Below are 20,445 nucleotides of genomic sequence, written 5' to 3' on the forward strand. Positions count from 1 at the left end.
TTGATAACCTAAAAAAAAAACAGATCCTATTCCCTTAAAGCATGTTATACAGCACAGTGCTTGTGTTGTGTAATTTAGCCCCCTGTAACACCTAAAAAATCTGGCTGATCCTGCCTGGCTATACCCTTTCCCCTGTACGCTGACCATGGTTTATCATGGCTACTGAGCCCTGACATCATGGTCAGCTTATGTGCCTCTGTCATCTGCGGCCCTGCTCTGTCATTCTATTTCCCCGCCTCCATTATCTCCCCCCCCCCATCTGTCTGCTCGTGTCAGCGCCTGCCCCCTCTGCTTCTGCTGCTCCCATAATTACCTTAAAATCCTCCCATTCCTTCTGTAATATGACAATAAGTGCCCCTTTGTCTGTGTTATTTAAAAAATATGCTAATCTGTACCTATATCACAGAGGCTCCCGGCGATTGGTTCTCTCCCTCCTCTCTTCCCCAGCTGACTTCATCGGGAGTACTCGGCCCCACCCACTGGAGCTGTCACCTGGGCAAAGGAGAGAACCAATGAGTCACATGATCGCTGGGAGCCACTGTCATTTAGGTAGAGATCAGCATATTTTTTATATAACACAGGCACAGGGACACTTATTGTTATATTACAGAAGGGATGGGAGATTTTTATAGAAGCGGCTTAACAACCATTTAAAAAAGAGCTCTCCTGCTGAATTCTGGCCACAGGAAGTGATATAGCACTGATTGTTACAACAGCAGTGTCAGATTCCAAGCCATTGCCACCAATATGAGACAAATGGAGGTTAGGTCCCACTGTGCTGACACCATTATGTAATGATGATGCTCTCAGCCTCACCCATCACAGACTATTTCCAGCTCATGGTCAACACTGGGGTCAACAAATTCAACCTCAGCCAGAGTAGAGGAAGATTCGCATTCATTCATAGACTACAAAGCTTCCTGTGAATAGCTGAGCAGCTCTGAGCCAGACTCAGTTTTGTTCTGGGAGCAGAACGGGAAGGTCTTGCCCTGCTGTTGTATACTGTATACAGCACTCAGAGCCACTTTATGGTATTGCTTCCCTGTCTGGACTTGATAAAACTGCTAGGAAAGTTTATGGAATTCATAGTGGGGGTTGTACTTCTATAGACTTCAAACTAACTTGTGTTGCAAACTGGAAAATTTAAAGTGGAGCGCCACCCTCTTTTTCAAGTCCTCTGCTTTCGCTGCTTCTGTGTCCCCTTAAATACATTTGGCATGTTTTTTTTTTTTAAACTCACTGGGCCAGATTCATCAATAGATACGACGGCGGATCTCCTGAACCGCCGTCGTATCTGTGAGAGCCGACGGTCGGATCTGTGAGATCCCACGGTCGGAGCTATGCGACTGATTCATAAGAATCAGTTCCGCATAGATCTCCCTTAGATCCGACTGGTGTAAGTGACTTACACCAGTCGAATCTTAGGCTGTAATCTCCCGCCGGCCGCTAGGTGTCGTCGCTTTTTTTTTAACATTGCATATGCAAATGAGGAGAACCGCCGATTCACGTCCGTACGCCCGCCCGTCGCTCTTTTTCAACGTCGTTTGCGTTCAGCTTTTTCCGGCGGAGAGCTACCCCTGCTAATATGAGAGGTAGCTAATGTCAAGTATGGCCGACGTTCCCGCGCCGAGTTTTAAATTTTTTACGTTGTTTACGTAAGTACGTCGGGAATACGGATGGCCGTAAGTAACCTAGCCGCCGAAAACAATGACGTCCTAGCGACGTCATTTGGAGCATGCGCACTGGGCTTTTCCGCCGGCTGCGCATGCGCAGTTAAATCGGCGCGGGAAATTGTACACTCCCCCTAGCCGCGGAATTTGCATTCCGCCGGGGGGAGTTAGGATCCGACGGTGCAATTTGCGAGGTAAGTGCTTTATGAATCATGCACTAGCCTCGCTAAATTGCACCGGCGGATCGTAAAACAGGTAGATCTGGCAGATCTAAAGACCTGCTGAGCTACATGAATCTGGCCCACTGTGTTACAGTCTCCTCTTCATAGTTCCAGCCGCGGCCCGAGGCTGAGCGCGTCATCACCCCCCACCCCCCTTCCTCCGCTATGCCTCCTGGGAGATCCAACCCATACTGTGCCGTAGCATCGCAGCGTTTTATTGCGGGAGCTAGCCGCATGTAGAAAACATTAGTGTCTCGGGGACGGAGGCGGAGATATGTTAATCTTCACAACAGCCCTGCCCACCCCACTAACACTCCTCGCTATGTATTTCTAGGAAAATCAAGGGGGCGGGCAGAGGCAGAGAGATGCTAAACTACACAACAGTCAAGCCCACCCCACAGCACACCTCGCTATGTATGTCCAGGAAACTTGAGGGGGTGGGCAGAGGCGGAGAGTTGCTGGGAGGGGGAGATAGAGCGGAGCATGACGAGCATGTACCCCCTGCAATAGAAAGTACAAAGTACCTAGTACAAAGAATTGTTCTGCCATCAAATGCAGCCACTGTGCCAAACGCTGCTTCCCTGTGCCCATCAAACGCAGCCACAGTGCCATCAAACGCATCCACTGTGCCTGTCAAATGCAGCCAATGTGCCATCAATTGCAGCCACTGTGCCAAATGCTGCTTCGCTGTGCCCATCAAACGCAGCCACAGTGCCCATCAAACGCAGTCACTGTGCCCGTCAAACGCAACCACTGTGCCTGTCAAATGCTCCCTCACTGTGGCCGTCAAATGCATCCATGTGCTGCGGGCGATTTGGCGGGGGCAATGCGATTTACTGGGGCGATGCAATTTCGTGGGGGGTGATGCGATTTGGTTGCGGGGTGATGTGATGTGCTGGGGCAATGCAATTGAATTTGGCGGGGGCACTGCGATGGAGGAGATGCGATTTGGCGGGGGCAATGTGATGTGCTGGGGCGATGCGATTTGGTGGTGGGGCGATTCCATTTGCTGGGGAGATGCAATGCAGTTTGGCAGGTGGCTAATGCGATGGGGACAATGTGATTTGACGGTGGGCAATGCGATTTGCTGGGGCGATGCGATTTGGTGGTGGGGCGATGCGATTTGGTAGTGGGGCGATGCAATTTGCTAGGGCGATGTAATGCAATTTGGCGGGTGGGCGATGTGCTGGGGCGATACAATGCGATTTGGCGGGTGCAATGCGATTTGCTGGGGCGATGCGATTTGGTGGGGGTGCAATGCAATGTGCTGGGGTGATGCGATGCAATTTGGCGGGGGGGCAATGCGACTTGGTGGCGGGGCCATCTGATGTGCTGGGGCGATGCAATGTGATTTGGCAAAGCGATATGTTGGGGGTGATGCTATTTGGCGGGGCGATGTGCTGGGGCGATGCGATTTGGTTGGTGGGCAATACGATGTGCAAATAGTTGTAAATAAGCAGTTTTTGAAAAACTCCCACCATCCCATATAACACCAGAACACATTATGCGCAGTTTGAACTTCATAAAGTCGTCTTTAATACATCTAGATGCATAAATGAATTTTGTTGCTGAGATTATTATTATTTTTTTAAATGAAAAGCTGTATGGAAAAAAGCAATCGCTGATTGTGTGTGTGTGTGTATATATATATATATATACACACACACATACACAGAATAAGAATTATATATAACAAGATATCTATAAATATGGAAACCTGACCTGAAACCTATTACACTGCTTGTGCAGCACTGAGCGTGTGCGAGATCTGCAATCAGGAAATCCAGGAAGTAATACAGTCTGGCTTCAGATGCCCACACTTAAGATGGCCACGGTCTAATGCTAGTTTATAAACTTTTAAAATGCTGTAATAACTAAACGGACCTTAGTTTGCAGACTAACTTTACTAGAATACATTAAGCTTGTGTATTATAGGGGTATTTTTTTTTTAAGTGTAATTTTGGCCGGAACTCCACTTTAAACAGGATTAGGGTACCCTGGTGTGCAGTAGGGGCTTTACTTAAAGTTGAACTCAAGCTCAACAACTAAATACACAGAAAAAATACATACACATGAAGTGTTTTACCTGGCTAAAAAGATTTTCTTCTGGCAAATGTTATCAATTTCACACCCCTGTGCCATGCTGCGTAGTCAGCTTGGGGATGTCTCTTTTCTTGTAAATCAGGGTGATAAGACTGCAGCACTATTGCAATGGTGCATCAATAGTGGAAACCCGTTATGAATTGCAATCATAAGCATTAATCAACAATGATTTTCCTTTTTTGATCTATTTTTATGTATTTGCTGTTTTTCAGCAAGTCCTAAAGATCAGTGTATTTGGGATGCACATATGAGAAGATGCACTGGAGAAATCATCATAGCAATAAAACAAAAGGTAATATTCCTAGTCTATGATTTTTTTGTAATACCCAGACACGTTATCATCAGAGGTAGACATGAAGGAATCATAAAGGCTGCTTCTTCTGAATGAGAAGCACAGAAAAGGCCTCCTAAGGTGTGGAACTTAAAGTGGAGGTTCACCCGGAAATGACAATTTTTAAGATTAGATTCATGCTCATTTTGTCTAGGGGAATCGGGTATTTTTTTTTAAATCGAAGCCTTACTTACCGTTTTAGAGATACATCTTCTCCGCCGCTTCCGGGTATGGGCTGCAGGACTGGGCGTTCCTTCTTGATTGACAGGCTTCCGACAGGCTTCCGACGGTCGCATCTATCGCATCACGATTTTCCGAAAGTAGCCAAACGTCGGTGCGCAGGCGCCGTATAGAGCCGCACCGACGTTCGGCTTCTTTCGGCTACTCGTGACGCAATAGATGCGACTGTCGAAAGCCTGTCGGAAGACTGTCAATCAAGAAGGAACGCCCCGTCCCGAAGACCATACCCGGAAGCGGCAGAGAAGATCGCTCTCTAAAACGGTAAGTACTGCTTCGTTTTTAAAAAAACTACCCGATTCCTCTAGACAAGGGTGAACTCCCGCTTTAAAGGAACACTAAAGGTACAATTTTTTTTTTTTTTAAATAACATGCATGTTATACTTACCTCCACTGTGCAGATCGTTTTGCACAGAGTGACCCGGATCCGTGTCTTCTGGGGTCCCTCGGCGGCTGTCTCGGCTCCTCCTCGCAAAAGCTTTCCACGTTCATGCGAGCTCCCTCGCATGGTGGAAAGCTTTTGCGAGCGCGCTCCCGTGATACAGCAGCGGCCATAGCCGCCGACTGTATCACTCGGCCCCGCCCCCCGGCGCGCCGCGTCATCCGCTGTGATTGACAGCAGCGCCAGCCAATGGCTGCGCTGCTATCAATCCGCCCAGCCTAGCCAATCAACGGCCAGGCTGGGAACCGAGCAGGACGACAAGCACGCGCCCGGGACTTTCGAACGGTGAGGTACGTAAAACGGGGGCTCGGGGGGGGGGGCGGTGCTGTCAGATGTTTTTTTACCTTAATGCATAGGATGCATTAAGGTAAAAAAACTTTTACCTTTACAACTCCTTTAAGTCAAAAAATCACTAGATCACTGCAGACTGGCCCCTTTTGCAGGTATAGCTTTGTAAAACATTAAAAATAAGTACCTGTACAGTAAAACACGGTCTTACCCTGCTCAGCAAATGCTCATTTGCTCTCTATTTTTAGGCAAATGTGGAGGCCAATCTGCTGACAACACAGGAGCCTTAATTTATACTGCTTTTCAGGGGTTCTGGGCTTCAGCAAAATGGCAGTCTCCAGCAAGAATAAGTAGGCAATTTACAGTACACACTCATTTTGGTAGCATAATTATTAAAGGGGTTGTAAAGGTACAATATTTTTTCCGTAAATAGCTTCCTTTACCTTAGTGCAGTCCTCCTTCACTTACCTCATCCTTTGATTTTGCTTTTAAATGTTCTTATTTCTTCTGAGAAATCCTCACTTCCTGTTCTACTGTCTGTAACTCCACACAGTAATGGGAGGCTTTCTCCCTGGTGTGGAATGTCGTGCTCACCCCCTCCCTTGAACTACAGGAGAGTCAGGACGCCCACTAACACACAGCTCCTTTCTTTATCTGCAACATAGAGAGTGTCATGACTCTCCTGTAGTCCAAGGAAGGAGACAAGCACGACACTCCACACCGGGGAGAAAGCCGCCTCGCACTACTGTGTGGAGTTACTGTACAGACAGGAAGTGAGGATTTCTCAGAAGAAATAAGGACATTTAAAAGCAAAATTGAAGGATGAGGTAAGTGAAGGAGGACTGCACTAAGGTAAAGGAAGCTATTTACAAAAAAAAAGAGTACCTTTACAACCCCTTTAATGTGGAATGTTTGTTCCTTGCTAAAGAACATTATTTTTTATCACATTGTTATAGTTAAAATTCCACTTTAAGACAGGAGGTATCTACATGTTACATGCCCAGCATAAATGCAAATAAAGAGTTTATTTCCCATTTTAATGAATGAAGCTGCTGTAATAACCCCAAAAGGGCCGCTGACAGATTGTGATGAAAGATGATAACAGTACAGTCACACAGATGATGATGGTACCCTGATGATCCTGATGAACAGTAAATTAACCAGCGGCATGACTTTAAAAGATGCAGCTTTCCCAGTGGGTGAATCTCTTGGGCCAGATGTGTAGGGTTGAGCTTCAAAAAGGCAGGCTAGACCCCAGTGAGGCTTTTGGGCTTAGAAGCATGAACAATCCAACAGTAACTCCTCAGGCCTCAGTTTGAACCAAATATTTATACCCTCTCCCATCATGCCCCCAGTGGCTTGAACCTAAGGCCTCATACACGCGACTGAGTTTCTCGGCAAAAAAGAGCAAGAAACTTGCTGGGATTTTTTTTTTTTTTGCCGAGGAAACCGGTCGTGTGTACATTTTTAGTCGAGGAAACTGTCGAGGAACACGTCGAGCCAAAAGAGAGCAAGTTCTCTTTTTCCTCGATGGGAATGGAGAAAATTGGCACGTCGAGTTCCTCGACAGACTAACAAGGAACTCGACGAGAAAAAGGATGTGTTTCGCCCGTCGAGTTCCTCCGTCGTGTGTACGAGGCTTCAGCCTGGCAGTGAAAACTCATATTATAATCAGAGGAGCAAGTGACACCTACTGACAACACTGAGAAATCACAACCCCTCTGAGCTTACAGAGAAACTTAGTGCACAACTATACAAATCAAAAACTGACACAACTATTATCCAGCCAAAAACTTAATTTTCCTACTGACTAGCAACCTATCTAAGAGGGTGCTAGGAAGCTAAACTATATAGAAAAGTCCATTGGAAGTCCGATAGTGTGTATGAGGCTTTAGACTCCGCTTCCCAGCAAAACCCAGTTGTAGTCAGGGTAGAGTCTTCTCCTATACAGATCCGTGACAATGAATCATAATATTTTTGGATTATGTACATTCAATACGTTAAAAAGGCTCTTCTGTCTCTACTCTTAGTGTTCATGTACAAAGCTACCTATTGACACCATTATGTGACCCCCACCCAGGGCCGTTTGAAGGAATTTAGGGGCCCCAAGCAAAATGGGGGCCCGCAAGCCCCCCCCTGCACGCAAAGCCTACGTTAGCGCTTCACTAATTTTTTACACCCATGTGCTTACCCCCCCCCCCCTAGTCCCTATGTTTTTCTATTTTCACCTCCCCTTCTTCCCTGTAGGCTGCCGCTATAGCGTGGCCGAGCTCCTCTTCCTCCTGTCAGTCTGGTGTTCTATCATTATGGGTCCCCAGTCCCCTATCAGATAGTGCCCGGGCTGGGTACCCTGCGGTACAGGAGATTCAGTTTCCTGTGTTGCCGGCCGGACTGAAAACTGTGGACTTCCTGTCAGTCCGGCCGGGAACAGGAAACTGAATCTCCTGTACCACGCGCGGTACCTGGCCGGACTGACAGGACTCCAGGAGGGAGGAAGAGGACCTCGGCCACGCTACAGACTGGGAAGGGGAAGTTGGGGGCCCCAGGCCAGCTCGGGGCCCCAAGCAATTGTTTGTTTTGCCTGTCCTGTAGCGACGGGCCTGCCCCCACCTTCAGCCTTCAGAGTATTCCACAAATGTGAGTTTATGATAACCTATGAAATACTAACTTAGAATATTGGATTGTATAAACTTTTATTCCCATCTATTTCCAGCTATTGCATATATTGCAAAACCTTTCGTTTCCTACAGGAGTGTAAAAAACGTAATTAATTTTAAAGGCATTTCACCCAAAGATTCACAAAACAAATTCATTAGCTCTCATATTTAAATAACTGTTTAAATGGCCCAAAATCCATGGGCTTAAACTCCTTCTTGTACGCCACCCTTAATTGTTTCCTAACGCATTTCACACTCATATGTTACTGTGAGGAAACTGGATGAGGCGGCAGAAGATTGGAAGGCAATCCGAGATGTAAAAGCTACATGCTTCACCTCCTAATGGATAAATCAACTTTGGGCATTGATACGTAGTGCTAAGGTGAATAGGCCATTCTACCTCTTCATATCATATGTGTTTGCTATATTGCTCATAGTAGTCTCTCTGCATTGTTGAAGGTTAAACACTACAAAAAGCTAGAACATCTCATTACTGAAGGTACTTGTTTATGAAGGTCAAGAGGCATTAGCCATGCAGTATTCAATAACCGCTGACTTGTTTTCTTGCAGTTAAATGAAGCTTGCTTCCTAATGTTGAAAGAGTTCAGTAAAATGAACTCCTCTCGAAGCAGCCTTGTAAGTACTTCCTTATGCACTTTTCATGCCATTGCTTTTGCATTATTTCTATATGTATAATGTTCATAAATTCAGGTATTTAGAACAATTGCCTTTCACCTGAATGTTTTTAGCATTCATTTGGAATACGAGGCCACTTTAATATCTTTCCTATGAGCCTCAAAGCACGCCTTGGGTCTTTTGAACTACCAGCAGTGCACCTTTAATAACACCTGTACAAAAGCATAACTAGAACCTTCAGGGCCCCGGTTCAAGAATCCATGAAGGGCCCCCCTGACCCCCCTCTTCCCTCCAATCCCAGGGCCCTTTACTCCCATCGCTGGGTTGTTTTTAAATCCCTTACATCAGAGTCCACAGAGTTCCCCCCTTACATCAGAGTCCACAGAGTTCCCCCCTTACATCAGAGTCCACAGATTTCCCCCCTTACATCAGAGTCCACAGATTTCCCCCCTTACATCAGAGTCCACAGATTTCCCCCCTTACATCAGAGTCCACAGATTTCCCCCCTTACATCAGAGTCCACAGATTTCCCCCCTTACATCAGAGTCCACAGAGTTCCCCCCTTACATCAGAGTCCACAGAGTTCCCCCCTTACATCAGAGTCCACAGAGTTCCCCACTTACATCCGAGTCCACAAATTTCCCCCCTTACATCCGAGTCCACAGATTTCCCCCCTTACATCAGAGTCCACAGATTTCCCCCCTTACATCAGAGTCCACAGATTTCCCCCCTTACATCAGAGTCCACAGAGTTCCCCCCTTACATCAGAGTCCACAGAGTTCCCCCCCTTCATCAGAGTCCACAGAGTTCCCCCCTTACATCAGAGTCCACAGATTTCCCCCCTTACATCAGAGTCCACAGATTTCCCCCCTTACATCAGAGTCCACAGATTTCCCCCCTTACATCAGAGTTCACAGATTTCCCCCCTTACATCAGAGTCCACAGAGTTCCCCCCTTACAACTGAATCCACAAAGTTCTCCCCTTACATCTGAATTTACAGAGTTTCCCCTTACATCTGAATCCACAGAGTTTCCTCTTACACCTGAATCTGCAGAGTCATCCTTTACATTTGAATTGGCAGAGTTCCCCTTATATCTGAATTAGCAGAGTTCTCTTACTGTAGAGGGGCAACTTTGCAGTTTTTGATGTAAGGGAGAACCCTGGGGACTCTTATTTAAGGGGGGGACACTGAAAAACTCTAATGTAAGGAGGAAACTCTGATGTAAGAAGGAACGCTGCAGACTGGGGTAAAGGGGAACTGTAATATACAAGGGTCTGTGGTAACCAGAGCCCCCACTTACATCAGAGTTTCCAGCATTCCCATTTAATCAGGGTTTCCAGAGCCCCCCTTACATCAGAGTTTGCAGAGTTCTCCCTTAGATCAGAGTTCCCAGCATTCCCCTTTAATCAGTGTGTGCAGAGCACTCCTTACATCAGAGTTTGCAGAGTTCTCCCTTAGATCAGAGTTCCCAGCATTCCCCTTTAATCAGTGTGTGCAGAGCACTCCTTACATCAGAGTCCGCAGAGTGCCCCTTACATCAGAGTCCACACAGCCCCCCTTGCATCAGAGTCCATAGAACCCCTCTTACATCAGAGTCTGCAGAGTGTCCCTTACATCAGTCCACAGAGCACCTTTACACCTGAGTCCACAGATTTTCTGCTTCCACAGTGGCGAAACTCCAGGGCCAGTCGAACATTCCGACCCTGCTAGTTCCGCCACTGGTATGAGCAAATCAACTTACATGAGGCAAAATTTGACCTATTACAAGCTAATTCACTCAATTAAAAACATTAAGTGCTTCTAGTGACTTAAATAAAAACAGAACCCCAATAAAAATGTTACTTTGGTTCCAACCGTTTCTGTGGTTCAACACTAGTGTACAGCATAACCAGGAAAAAAATTTAATGTGGGGGGGGGGCTTAATTTAATTTTTTTTAGGCTAAATACATTTTTAGCAAATAAAGAAAATACCTGTTTATCCTGCTAGAAATGTTGAGGCCTTGTATTTTTTTGTGTACTGAACTGAAACTTTTTAGCAATGTTAGCAGCTCGGATTGCATGGGTGGTCTCAGCCATGCGATCCAATTCCGTCCGTAGCCACAGTTCGCACTGCGATCTATGAACTGATCAGGGGGTGTCGTTAACATTGTATTGACACCCGCAGCAGTTCGCAGAGGGCAGAGTGTTCCTGCATCGCTATAGTGTGAACCCAGGCTTACTGGCGTAATAAACAGGTGAAATAAAGAAAAAAATATTTGAGAAAAATTAGTGCAGTTTTTTCTTGTTAAAGAAAATAGGTACAATGGGCCAGATCCACAAAAGGGATACGACGGCGTATCTGCTGATACGCCGTCGTATCCCTGTTTCTAACTATGCGGCTGATTCATAGAATCAGTTACGCATAGCTAGTCCTAAGATCCGACAGGTGTAATGGACTTACACTGTCGGATCTTAGGATGCAGTACCGCGGCCGCCGCTGGGGGCATTTCTCGTCGAAATCCAGCGTCGGGTATGCAAATTAGCACTTACGGAGATCCACAAAGCTTTTTCCCTTCGTTAAGTCTCTGTAAGTGTTAGTTTGCCGTCGCAAAGATAGGGCTGCTTTTACGAAGTGTAAAGTTAGTACACCATGTAAAAGTATACCTGTCTTTCCTGCGTCGCTGTCAAATTTCTTTTAAAACATTTTTTTTTCCCGCCGCATCTCTTTTTTACCCGTCACGATTCACAAAACTCGGCGCAACGTAACGCAAAGCACGTCGGGAAAATAGCGTCGGGAGCATGCGCAGTACGTCCGGCGCGGGAGCGCGCCTAATTTAAATGGGACTCGCCCCATTTGAATTAGCCCGCCTTGCGCCGGACGGATTTAAGTTACACCGCTGCAAATTTCCAGGTAAGTGCTTTGTGGATCGGGCACTAACTTGTGTAATTTGCGGCGGTGTAACTTAAATCACAAAAGTTACGTTGCGCCCGCTGGTTGTGGATCTGGCCCAAAATTTCTGATAGTGTCAAATAAGGACAACTAATGTCGCACGTGACAAAGATTCCGCTAAATGATACATTTATTGGCTATATTTTGATTTGAGAGTTATAATCATAATTTGCAGAAGAGTCAGCTGAGTTGCTGTTCCCATGCCAGCTTTAAAAAGCCATTTCAGAATACTTAATAACGCTCCCGTCCACTCAGGGAAAATTAATGAACTAAAAGGCATTGATTTCCCCACTCAGTGCTTTCCCCTTTCAGTGCTTTCTTGGAAACAAAGTAGGTTTGAATGTGTGATACAAACACTTTGTCCTATTACTTGGGTTTATTCAAAAAGAGAGTAAAAAATCAGCTTTTCCTTATTTCCTGAAATAACTTTTTGTAATATATTCCCCAGTAAGCAGGCTATGTAATCATGTGGCTTGTAATATTTCCTTCTCCCCGATCCCCTCCCCATGACCTTACCATTGAGATCAACGGCACAACCATTGGTTCCTCTACACGCCGCAAGGTGCTGGGTGTAATCCTAGACTCTGCCCTCACATCCAATCACTGGCTACATCTTGCCACCTTAACCTCCGCAACATTTCCAGAATTCGCTCCTTCCTTGCTAACGACAAGACAAAACAACTTATTCACTCCCGACTCGACTACTGCAACTTTCTCCTCACTGGCCTACCCTTACACAAGCTATTTTCCTTCAAATCTATTACGAATGCTGTTGCTAGACTAATAAACATTACTGACCGATCCATAACTGCTGCCCCTCTCAGCCAATCCCTTCACTGGCTTCCACTACCCTACGTCTAAAATTCGGAATACTAACCACAACATACAAGGCCACCCACAACCCTGCCCCCAGCTACATCACCAACCTCATCTGCAGATATCTCCCAAACCATCCTCTCTGCTCCTCCCATGACCTCCTGCTCTATAACTCCCTTGTTACCCCCCTCCCATGCTCACCTACAGGACTTCTCAAAAGCCTCTCCCATCCTCTGGAACTCTCTGCCCCAGTATGTCGGGTCAGCCCCTACCCTGTCCGCCTTTAGGCTATCCCTGAAAACGAATTTATTCAGGGAAGCCTATCCCACCGCCACTTAAGAACCATTCCCAAGCCACCTCCATCAGATATTTCCAAGCAGCTATTACCCTTTGTACCATCTCCCCCTTCCTTTAGATTGTAATCTCCACAAGCAGGGCCCTCCTGTCCCTTCTGTATGGAACTGTATTGTAATTGTACTACCCCCCCCCCCCCCTACATTGTAAAGTGCTGCACAAACTGTTGGCTGTTGGCACTATTTAAATCCTGTATAATAAAAATAATAATGTTGCCATTATTTCCAAATTAAGTGTATTTATCTGTATAAATGGGCACAACACAAAATCTCAGTCAACGGATTGCTGATACATAAGAGAATGGGTACTTGTAGAAACATAAGCAGGAAGTGAGTGTATGGCTCAACAAACAGTTAGCTTTAGTGCAAACAAATGGGAAAATGCATATGCAGGCAGCTTGTTTTTCTGGCAACCACTGGGATTCCTTCTGTCATGTATTCTGGCTGTTCTCATTCCAACCATCCCTATTCAAAATAAAGAAAACAGCTAGTATGCTGTAAGTAGGCAGATTTCAAGCATTTAGGAAAGCAGTTTATGCACTTTTCTTATTATTTCATGTGTGCCAAGAGATTTGCTAACATTTCGGACACATTCTAACCACAGCCTCCCCAAAGTTGTCCAAAAGCTAAAAAAAAATCCTGCCGAATTGGCTGAAATTTAAGTAGTTTGTGGCCCTATCAGACAAAAAAATCAATGGAGCCAGGTGAAGCCAAACAGTGACTGCATGCTATCAAAGCAGTAACTGTTCGGGTATTCAGAAACCCATAGATGCTGCAGCTGTCTGAATACAATAGGCGGCTGGGGAGACTTCTACATCCTTGCTATTTAGCGTGGATGGATACAGAAATGTATTGGTCTCTTTTGTCCAGCCTGAACACTTTGGCCTAACAGAACGTGGCATTAGCTTTAGCTGCGATTCAGCAGGGCAGTGGGGGAATGAATTGCTGCCAAGAAATCGCTTTTTTTTTTTTTTTCCTATTTTGACCATTCTAAAGAAATAACAAAATATGTACAGGCCATTATTCATTTTAAACATTCCTTTGTGTACAGACAAGTTACACCGGATTGCCTAATACATTTTGGCAACATTAGTAACAAAGAATTGTCAAGGTTTCAGCTGCGTCACTGAGATGTGACCCTGTTTGACTCTGAAATGCTATAATAAGCATGAATATAGGATTCTGCATCCATAAATAAAAAACGCTTAGAGAAGTCTGTAATTTGGATAACTAATTAAATACTAATGCCTTATTTTTTTCCAGACAAGCAGATCGGAATTTCGACTTGTTCTGCAAAATTTTAACATTCCCATGTTGGCAGTGGATCTGGAACACTTGCTGGCCAGGTAAGCAAGTGAGACAATATTCCTTTAACATTGCTGTGTGGGCTACAGCCAATACAAAGTGATGTACAGTATAGGAACAGTACACAGATTTTCCGTGTTGGGCTTATGGCACTGCAAACAATTTTAAAATAAATAGGGCCAGATTCAGGTAGGAGATGTGACGGCGTATCTCCAGACACGCCGTCGTATCTCTGAGTGTGAGGCGTCGTATCTTGGCGCCTGATTCAAAGAATCAGATACGCCAGAATTTTTGTAAGATACAACCAGCGCAAGTCTCCTACGCCGTCATATCTTAACTGCATATTTACGCTGGCCGCTAGGGGCGTGTACGCTGATTTACGCCTAGAATATTTAAATCAGCTAGATACGCCTATTCACGGATGTACGCCCGGCCGTCACAGTACAGATACGCCGTTTACGTAAGGCTTTTTCCGGCGTAAAGTTACCCTGCTATATGAGGTGCAGCCAATGTTAAGTATGGACGTCGGGACCAGGTCGAATTTTCCGTCGATAACGTTGTTTGCGTAAGTCGTTCGCGAATAGGGCTGTGCGTCATTTACGTTCACGTCGAAAGCATTGGCTTTTTGCGGGTTAATTTGGAGCATGCGCACTGGGATACTTTCACGGACTGGGCATGAGCCGTTCTAAAAAAGCGTAATTTACGTGGGGTCACAATAAATTAGAATAAAACACGCCCACATCTTCCACATTTGAATTAGGCGGGCTTACGCCGGCCTATTTACGCTACGCCGCCACAACTTTGCTTTGTGAATACTGCACTTGCCTGTCAAAGTTGCAGAGGCGTATCGTAAATAGGATACGTTACGCCTGCACAAAAATAAATTTTTTATTATATCAATAAAATAGTACATACATACAGCAAAAGCCTAAATGACAGAGTTGCAGTACAAACAAAACAGCAGAGATATAATCAGATCTGTAAAGGCTGTGCTTGTAAACATGGTACGGGCCTTGATGACCTAGACCAGTCTACCCCAACTGGGTTCTAACCGTAGGACTGGAAGCACATCACGATAAGTAATGGTACAGCCTGTACTATAGAAAGAGTAAAAATAAATTAAATAAAGATAAAAATAAAAGTAAAATAAATACAAACAAAATATCCACTATGAACTAATAAAATATTCATTGCTCTACACCTGCATACTGCTTAATACTAAGCATAAATGTTTTCAAAAACTCAAGTAGAAATTAAATATTGCAATCTTTTAAATAGGCGGAGGCTCTATGATGTGTTAGCCATGTTTTCCATTTTTTCCTAAAAGAGGGGATTGTGTGGTTTTTATAAGCTTACTCTATTAGCTTTTAGATGATCCCTGAAAACCCTCCTTTTCAGAGACGCTTATCCTACCCACACCTAGCAACTGCATTTTCATTTTCTCTATCAGTTAATCCCCCACAGTTATTTCCTTTTGTATCATTTGACCTTTCCTTCTAGATTGTAAGATCTAATGATCAGGACCCTCTGATTCCTCTTGTATTGAATTGTATTGTAACTGTACTGTCTGCCCTCATTTTGTAAAGCGATGTTGGCGCTATATAAATCCTGTATAATAATAATACCTAAGATGACGGTTCCTTCCTGGATAAAAGATTGAGTCCCAAAGAAGGATCTTACTGGGGGTGACTGCAGGGCTTTTATGCTGGAACCTTGTGAGGATAAGGCCTCGTACACACGATAGTTAAACAGAGGACAACAGTCTGATGGACCGCTTTCATCGGTCAAAACCGTTCGTGTGTGGGCCCCATAAGTTATTTAACCATCGGTTAAAAAAAAGCCAACTTGCTTTAAATTTAACCGATGGATTCCTAACCGATAGGACAAAACCGATCGTTAGTAGGCACGACCTTCGGTTAAAAATCCACGCATGCTCAGAATCACGTCGTTGTGTTTTACGTCCCCACGTTCTGACACGATCGTTTTTTTAACCGATGGTGTGTAGCCGCGACGGACCATCAGTCAGCATCATCGGTTAACCGATGAAAACGGTCCATCGGTCCGTTCTCATCGGATGGACCGATCGTGTGTACGCGGCATAAGAGCTGGCTGACTCTCCTGGACTAAAAAGATGCTGTTGCTACTGGTGATGTCTGCTAAAGAGCTCTAACACAGGAGTGTTGGTTTTGACTTAAAGGCTCTTTTCCTGTGCCGTGACAAGTGAAGTATTGGAGTTTTGCTGAAGTCCTAAGCATCAGTAACCCTAACCCTCTCTCAGATGGACAGTGAATAATAAGATGCCCATCTGTCTACAAGTCCCACTATACCTAAGTGATCTACCCCTAAGGTGAAAAGTCTCTGGGGGTACCACCATGCTCCAAGGGGGTCAGGGGGTGCTACATTATGGTTCTCTATGGTGTTTTATTCATCAAAATGTTTCTATAATTAGTTTATACATCTGTCAATGCTGTCAATGTCCTTGAAATTAATTGTAAAAATCAATGTAGCATCCATAGAACATGATCAGATTTTCATTATTTTAATTATATGATTGCATCATTAGGTTTAACCTGAGGCGGAAAGATGGGCTGGTGGACTATATTGCATTTGTGAATAAACTGAAGAGCCGATCAAGATTGAGCTTTATGAAAAGAATGTTGGAAGAAACTGAAGAAAGGTCTAGAAATAGCTATTTATTGTATGCTCCCTGTTTAAATATCCAAAAGTAGATTTCAAACCTTACTAATAAGCTGTGCATTAGGGCCATCCTCTATTCCAGCCATTCTCAACCACGGTGCTGCCGCACCCTGGGGGTGCTGCCTGGGGTCATCAGAGGTGCAGCAGCATCCTGGTAGAATAAGGCATGTGGATCTCACTCCTCTGTTAAACTGTACATTGGCAAAGCAGGTGCTTGATCAGGAACGTGAAAGCAGTGGATGGGGAAGATGTCTTCCCGAGTATGTGCTGTACTCTCCACCTCCCCCTACAGTGCAGTATATGGCAGTGCCAGTCAGTAGTGTATTGAAGTTTTGTGCTGCCTTAGGCTTGACTAAACTCGTGCACCCCCTAATTTAAATATGACCCACCCCTTCCTGTCAAGGCCACACCCCTTTCTGTTTAAGATCCGCCCTGACATTTTCAAGTGGGGAGACTAGTTCTTAGGGCCTGGGGGGGGGGGGTAATGGATTCCCTTAATTTACATGGATTTCCTCTAACTTCCTGTTTGGCTAAGGGGCAGGAAGTGAAGGGAAATCTCTGCAATTGGACAGGTATGGTAAAAAATAAACTGACAGGGGCTATAACACTCCCTTACTCTATCCAAAATGAAAAAAATAAGTGTTGCCTATAGTTCTACTTTAAGCACAAATTTCTGATAATTTTATGGAGAGGACTAAGATAACCATGCTAATGGTGCAGCAGAAAACATATAGCACAGTGAGGAAGGTTTGTGGTCCAGGATGATAGGACAGTCAAAATTAGAAGCAGCTTGCGTTACACTAACAGTGTAGCAGAAGCCGGCGGGAACTCTTTCCGTGCTGCCCCCCTGCAAAGTACAGCCCTAGGCCTGGGCCTTGTTGGCCTAGGCCAGGATACAGCATTAGTGCCAGTACATGTACAATACTGTGATTTAAAAAAAAGGCTTTCTGTGTGTGTGTATGTATGTGTGTGGTTAAATGTGGGTGTATGTATGTACAGTATGTTTATATGTGTGTGTGTGTGTGTGTGTGTGTGTGTGTGTGTGTGTGTGTGTATTTATGTGTTTGTATGCATGTGTATGTATGTGTGTTCCATGCTCAGATTGCTTTTCAGAGGCATTTGACAGGTGGTGAAGGGGCAATATGTCGCCTACTCAAAGCCTGTTTTAACCTCCTAAATACAGCATCACCATAGTGCAGCTGTGGTGATAAAAATGTAGCTCAACCACATGGCTTTACTGTTACCCAACCTCACATGAGAAAGAGCCCTTGGTTTATGTCTGCATGTAGGGTAGCCCATTAATTTCAATGGACTGTCCTATCCACAGAAATGCATAAGTCCTCAACCCTTTATTTTATATATTGTGCTGCACCAAAAATGCACTGCATTTCAGTGTAGGGGTACTATAGAAATTAATGACACCCCTGCATGTCTGCTAAAGAGCAGCTCGGTTGTCCGCGTGTCAGGACCACTCCTGATCTTTAAGGGTACCAACTAGAAAAAGGTTGAGAAAGACTGGTCTATTCTCTAAAGAGGAATTATATCCAGAATATTCTCAGCAGATTTGACAGAGAAGTCTTCATTAAAAAAAATTCTCAATAAGCTTGCTCTCAGCTTAATAAAGATTCTCTGGAGACATGAAATGTCACTATTTTAATATGTTCTATGAATAGAGGTATTTAAGTTGTGTTGCAAGAAGCATTTGTCTTTTAAGGTTTAATTTAAAAAAAAAATTATATATAAACAGCAGGTTTTAAGCAATATTCGTTTTATTCACACAGAAACTGTTATGTCTTTAAAGGCTATTTTACCCATTTTAGGTTGCAGCCTGACCCCTAACACCTTACCTTGAGTGCCAGGGGCCCTCTCAACTACTCCTCAACTAGTCTTCAGTAGTTTGCATGTTCTCTGTGTTTGTCATGATTTCTCCAACACTTCAAAGGCATGGTGCTAGGTTAACTGGCTCCTGTCCTAATTGACCCTACTATATCCATGTGAGATAGGGACCTTAGATTGTAAACTCCTTGAGGACATGGACTAATATGAATACACAGTATATAAAGAGCTGCATATATTGTTAATGCTATATAAATGACTGAAATACACATAGTACATCCATACGAATAAAAAAGACTAGCTGTTTGACCACAGGCCTGTGCTGGTCCCACCAGTGTCCTCCATATTCTATCAGATTGCATAGTGCTCGCCATGTTCCACTCACATCCATAGATTAGAACTTTAAAAATTAAATGTTATTTAACATTTAAAAACCCCCTGCAGATGTATATTTGCAGCAAAACCCACTAATGCTTGTTGCACTGCTTTTATTTTCCTAGGCAGAAAATGGGCACAGCTGAGCCTTCCGGAGAAGGTTTGTCAGCCATGGAGGCAGAAAGACAACTTTTCCACTTATGCCAAGGTCCTTTTATTCAGCTACTTGTGCGTTTTAAGTAAGTATTTATTTCTAAGATGTTTTTTCGGATTGTGTTTTATACGTGTAGCACCTCCTTACCCCTAGATGGCTCAGTGGGCTAACATTTCAAACCCCAGGGTCAATAAGGGACATCCTGTTACAGAAAATATATGTGATGTGCTCTGTGTGAAGATGAGTGTGGCTAAGTTGCGCTGAATATTGAGTATGGTCTAAAGGAGTACGGTTAAAGTCTAAACCTGTGCATGGTATACATCATACACAGTCGCAAATCCACTGCACAAAGCAGATAAGTATAACAGGGCTCAAAATTTCAAGTCCTGAGCTACTAGCCAGGCCTCAAGAGTTACTCGCAACCAGTTGCCCCACCTAATTCATACACTGCCCTGCGCCTAATTGCACCCGTAAACACGCACTCGTAGATTATCTCATGGAATGACAATGTTTTATGCAGAATCAAGTTACAAAATTAAATATTACCAACAACAACTTTAACAAAATGGGACAGGGCACTGGGGGCAGACCAGAGGGACAGGGCACTGGGGGCAGACCAGAGGGACAGGGTACTGGGGGCAGACCAGAGGGACAGGGCACTAGAACTGGGTCTCTTCCCCATTCTCTTCCTGTCTCCTCTGCAACTCCCATCCATCCTCTCTCTCTCTCCCATTCATCTCATCATCAGGAGCCTGTGTGTGCGGCTCCATGCTTGCATGTCCCCACTTCCCCCTTTTATTCAGGCTGGCAGAGAGGAGAGGAGCTGCAGCACAGCGGGAGGGAGTACAATCCAGCGCAGAGATCCACACAACTGCACAACCATTGACACCATAGCACAGCGCACACTGACAGCGCACAGCACACATTGAGACCAGTCTGTTCACAGTGGTCAGGCTAAACTGTTGGACACTTACATAGAGCACAAGGAGAAGAAAACTGTACAAACTAGAAGGCTGCCGCTCTCATGTCAGGGCAACTTTCAGTGAGCATTGCACCGGAGTGGTCATTTTTGCAATCCTCCACCTCACTCATTACTTTCTGCTCTCCAGCTACATTGGTCGGGGCCCGGGGGAGGGGGGCAGGCTCAGAGAGGTCCTACTGTTGGGTCCCATGGCTTAATGAGAATTGTAAGTAGAGCACCTGTGTACTGTTCTGCCTGTGCGCGGCTCACTAGACAACTTTTCCCGAGCATGCACCTTTCCTCTTCGGCCGCCAATCTCATCGGGACTCTAAGTGTAGGCACAGATTGGAGGGAGATTGGTCATGCAGCCCTGTCATCACTCGCCCCCAGCTTAAATCCACTCGCCAAATGCTAGTAGGCGAGTGGAAATTT

At 44.9% G+C, this 20,445-nt stretch overlaps 1 protein-coding gene across 2 annotated transcripts in view; it reads left to right on the top strand.

Moving 5' to 3' along the window:
* LOC120932146 overlaps positions 1-20,445 on the top strand; it is an 89,410-nt gene that overhangs the window by 58,951 nt on the left and 10,014 nt on the right. For both annotated transcript variants that reach the window (XM_040344323.1, XM_040344324.1), the window contains exons 9-13: positions 4,207-4,286; positions 8,520-8,585; positions 13,949-14,031; positions 16,554-16,667; positions 19,024-19,137. In XM_040344323.1, the coding sequence (XP_040200257.1) occupies positions 4,207-4,286; positions 8,520-8,585; positions 13,949-14,031; positions 16,554-16,667; positions 19,024-19,137 (457 nt within the window). The remainder of the gene's footprint in view (positions 1-4,206; positions 4,287-8,519; positions 8,586-13,948; positions 14,032-16,553; positions 16,668-19,023; positions 19,138-20,445) is intronic.

This window comes from Rana temporaria, chromosome 3, assembly GCF_905171775.1.
Source record: "Rana temporaria chromosome 3, aRanTem1.1, whole genome shotgun sequence".
In the NCBI taxonomy this organism is placed as follows: domain Eukaryota; kingdom Metazoa; phylum Chordata; class Amphibia; order Anura; family Ranidae; genus Rana; species Rana temporaria.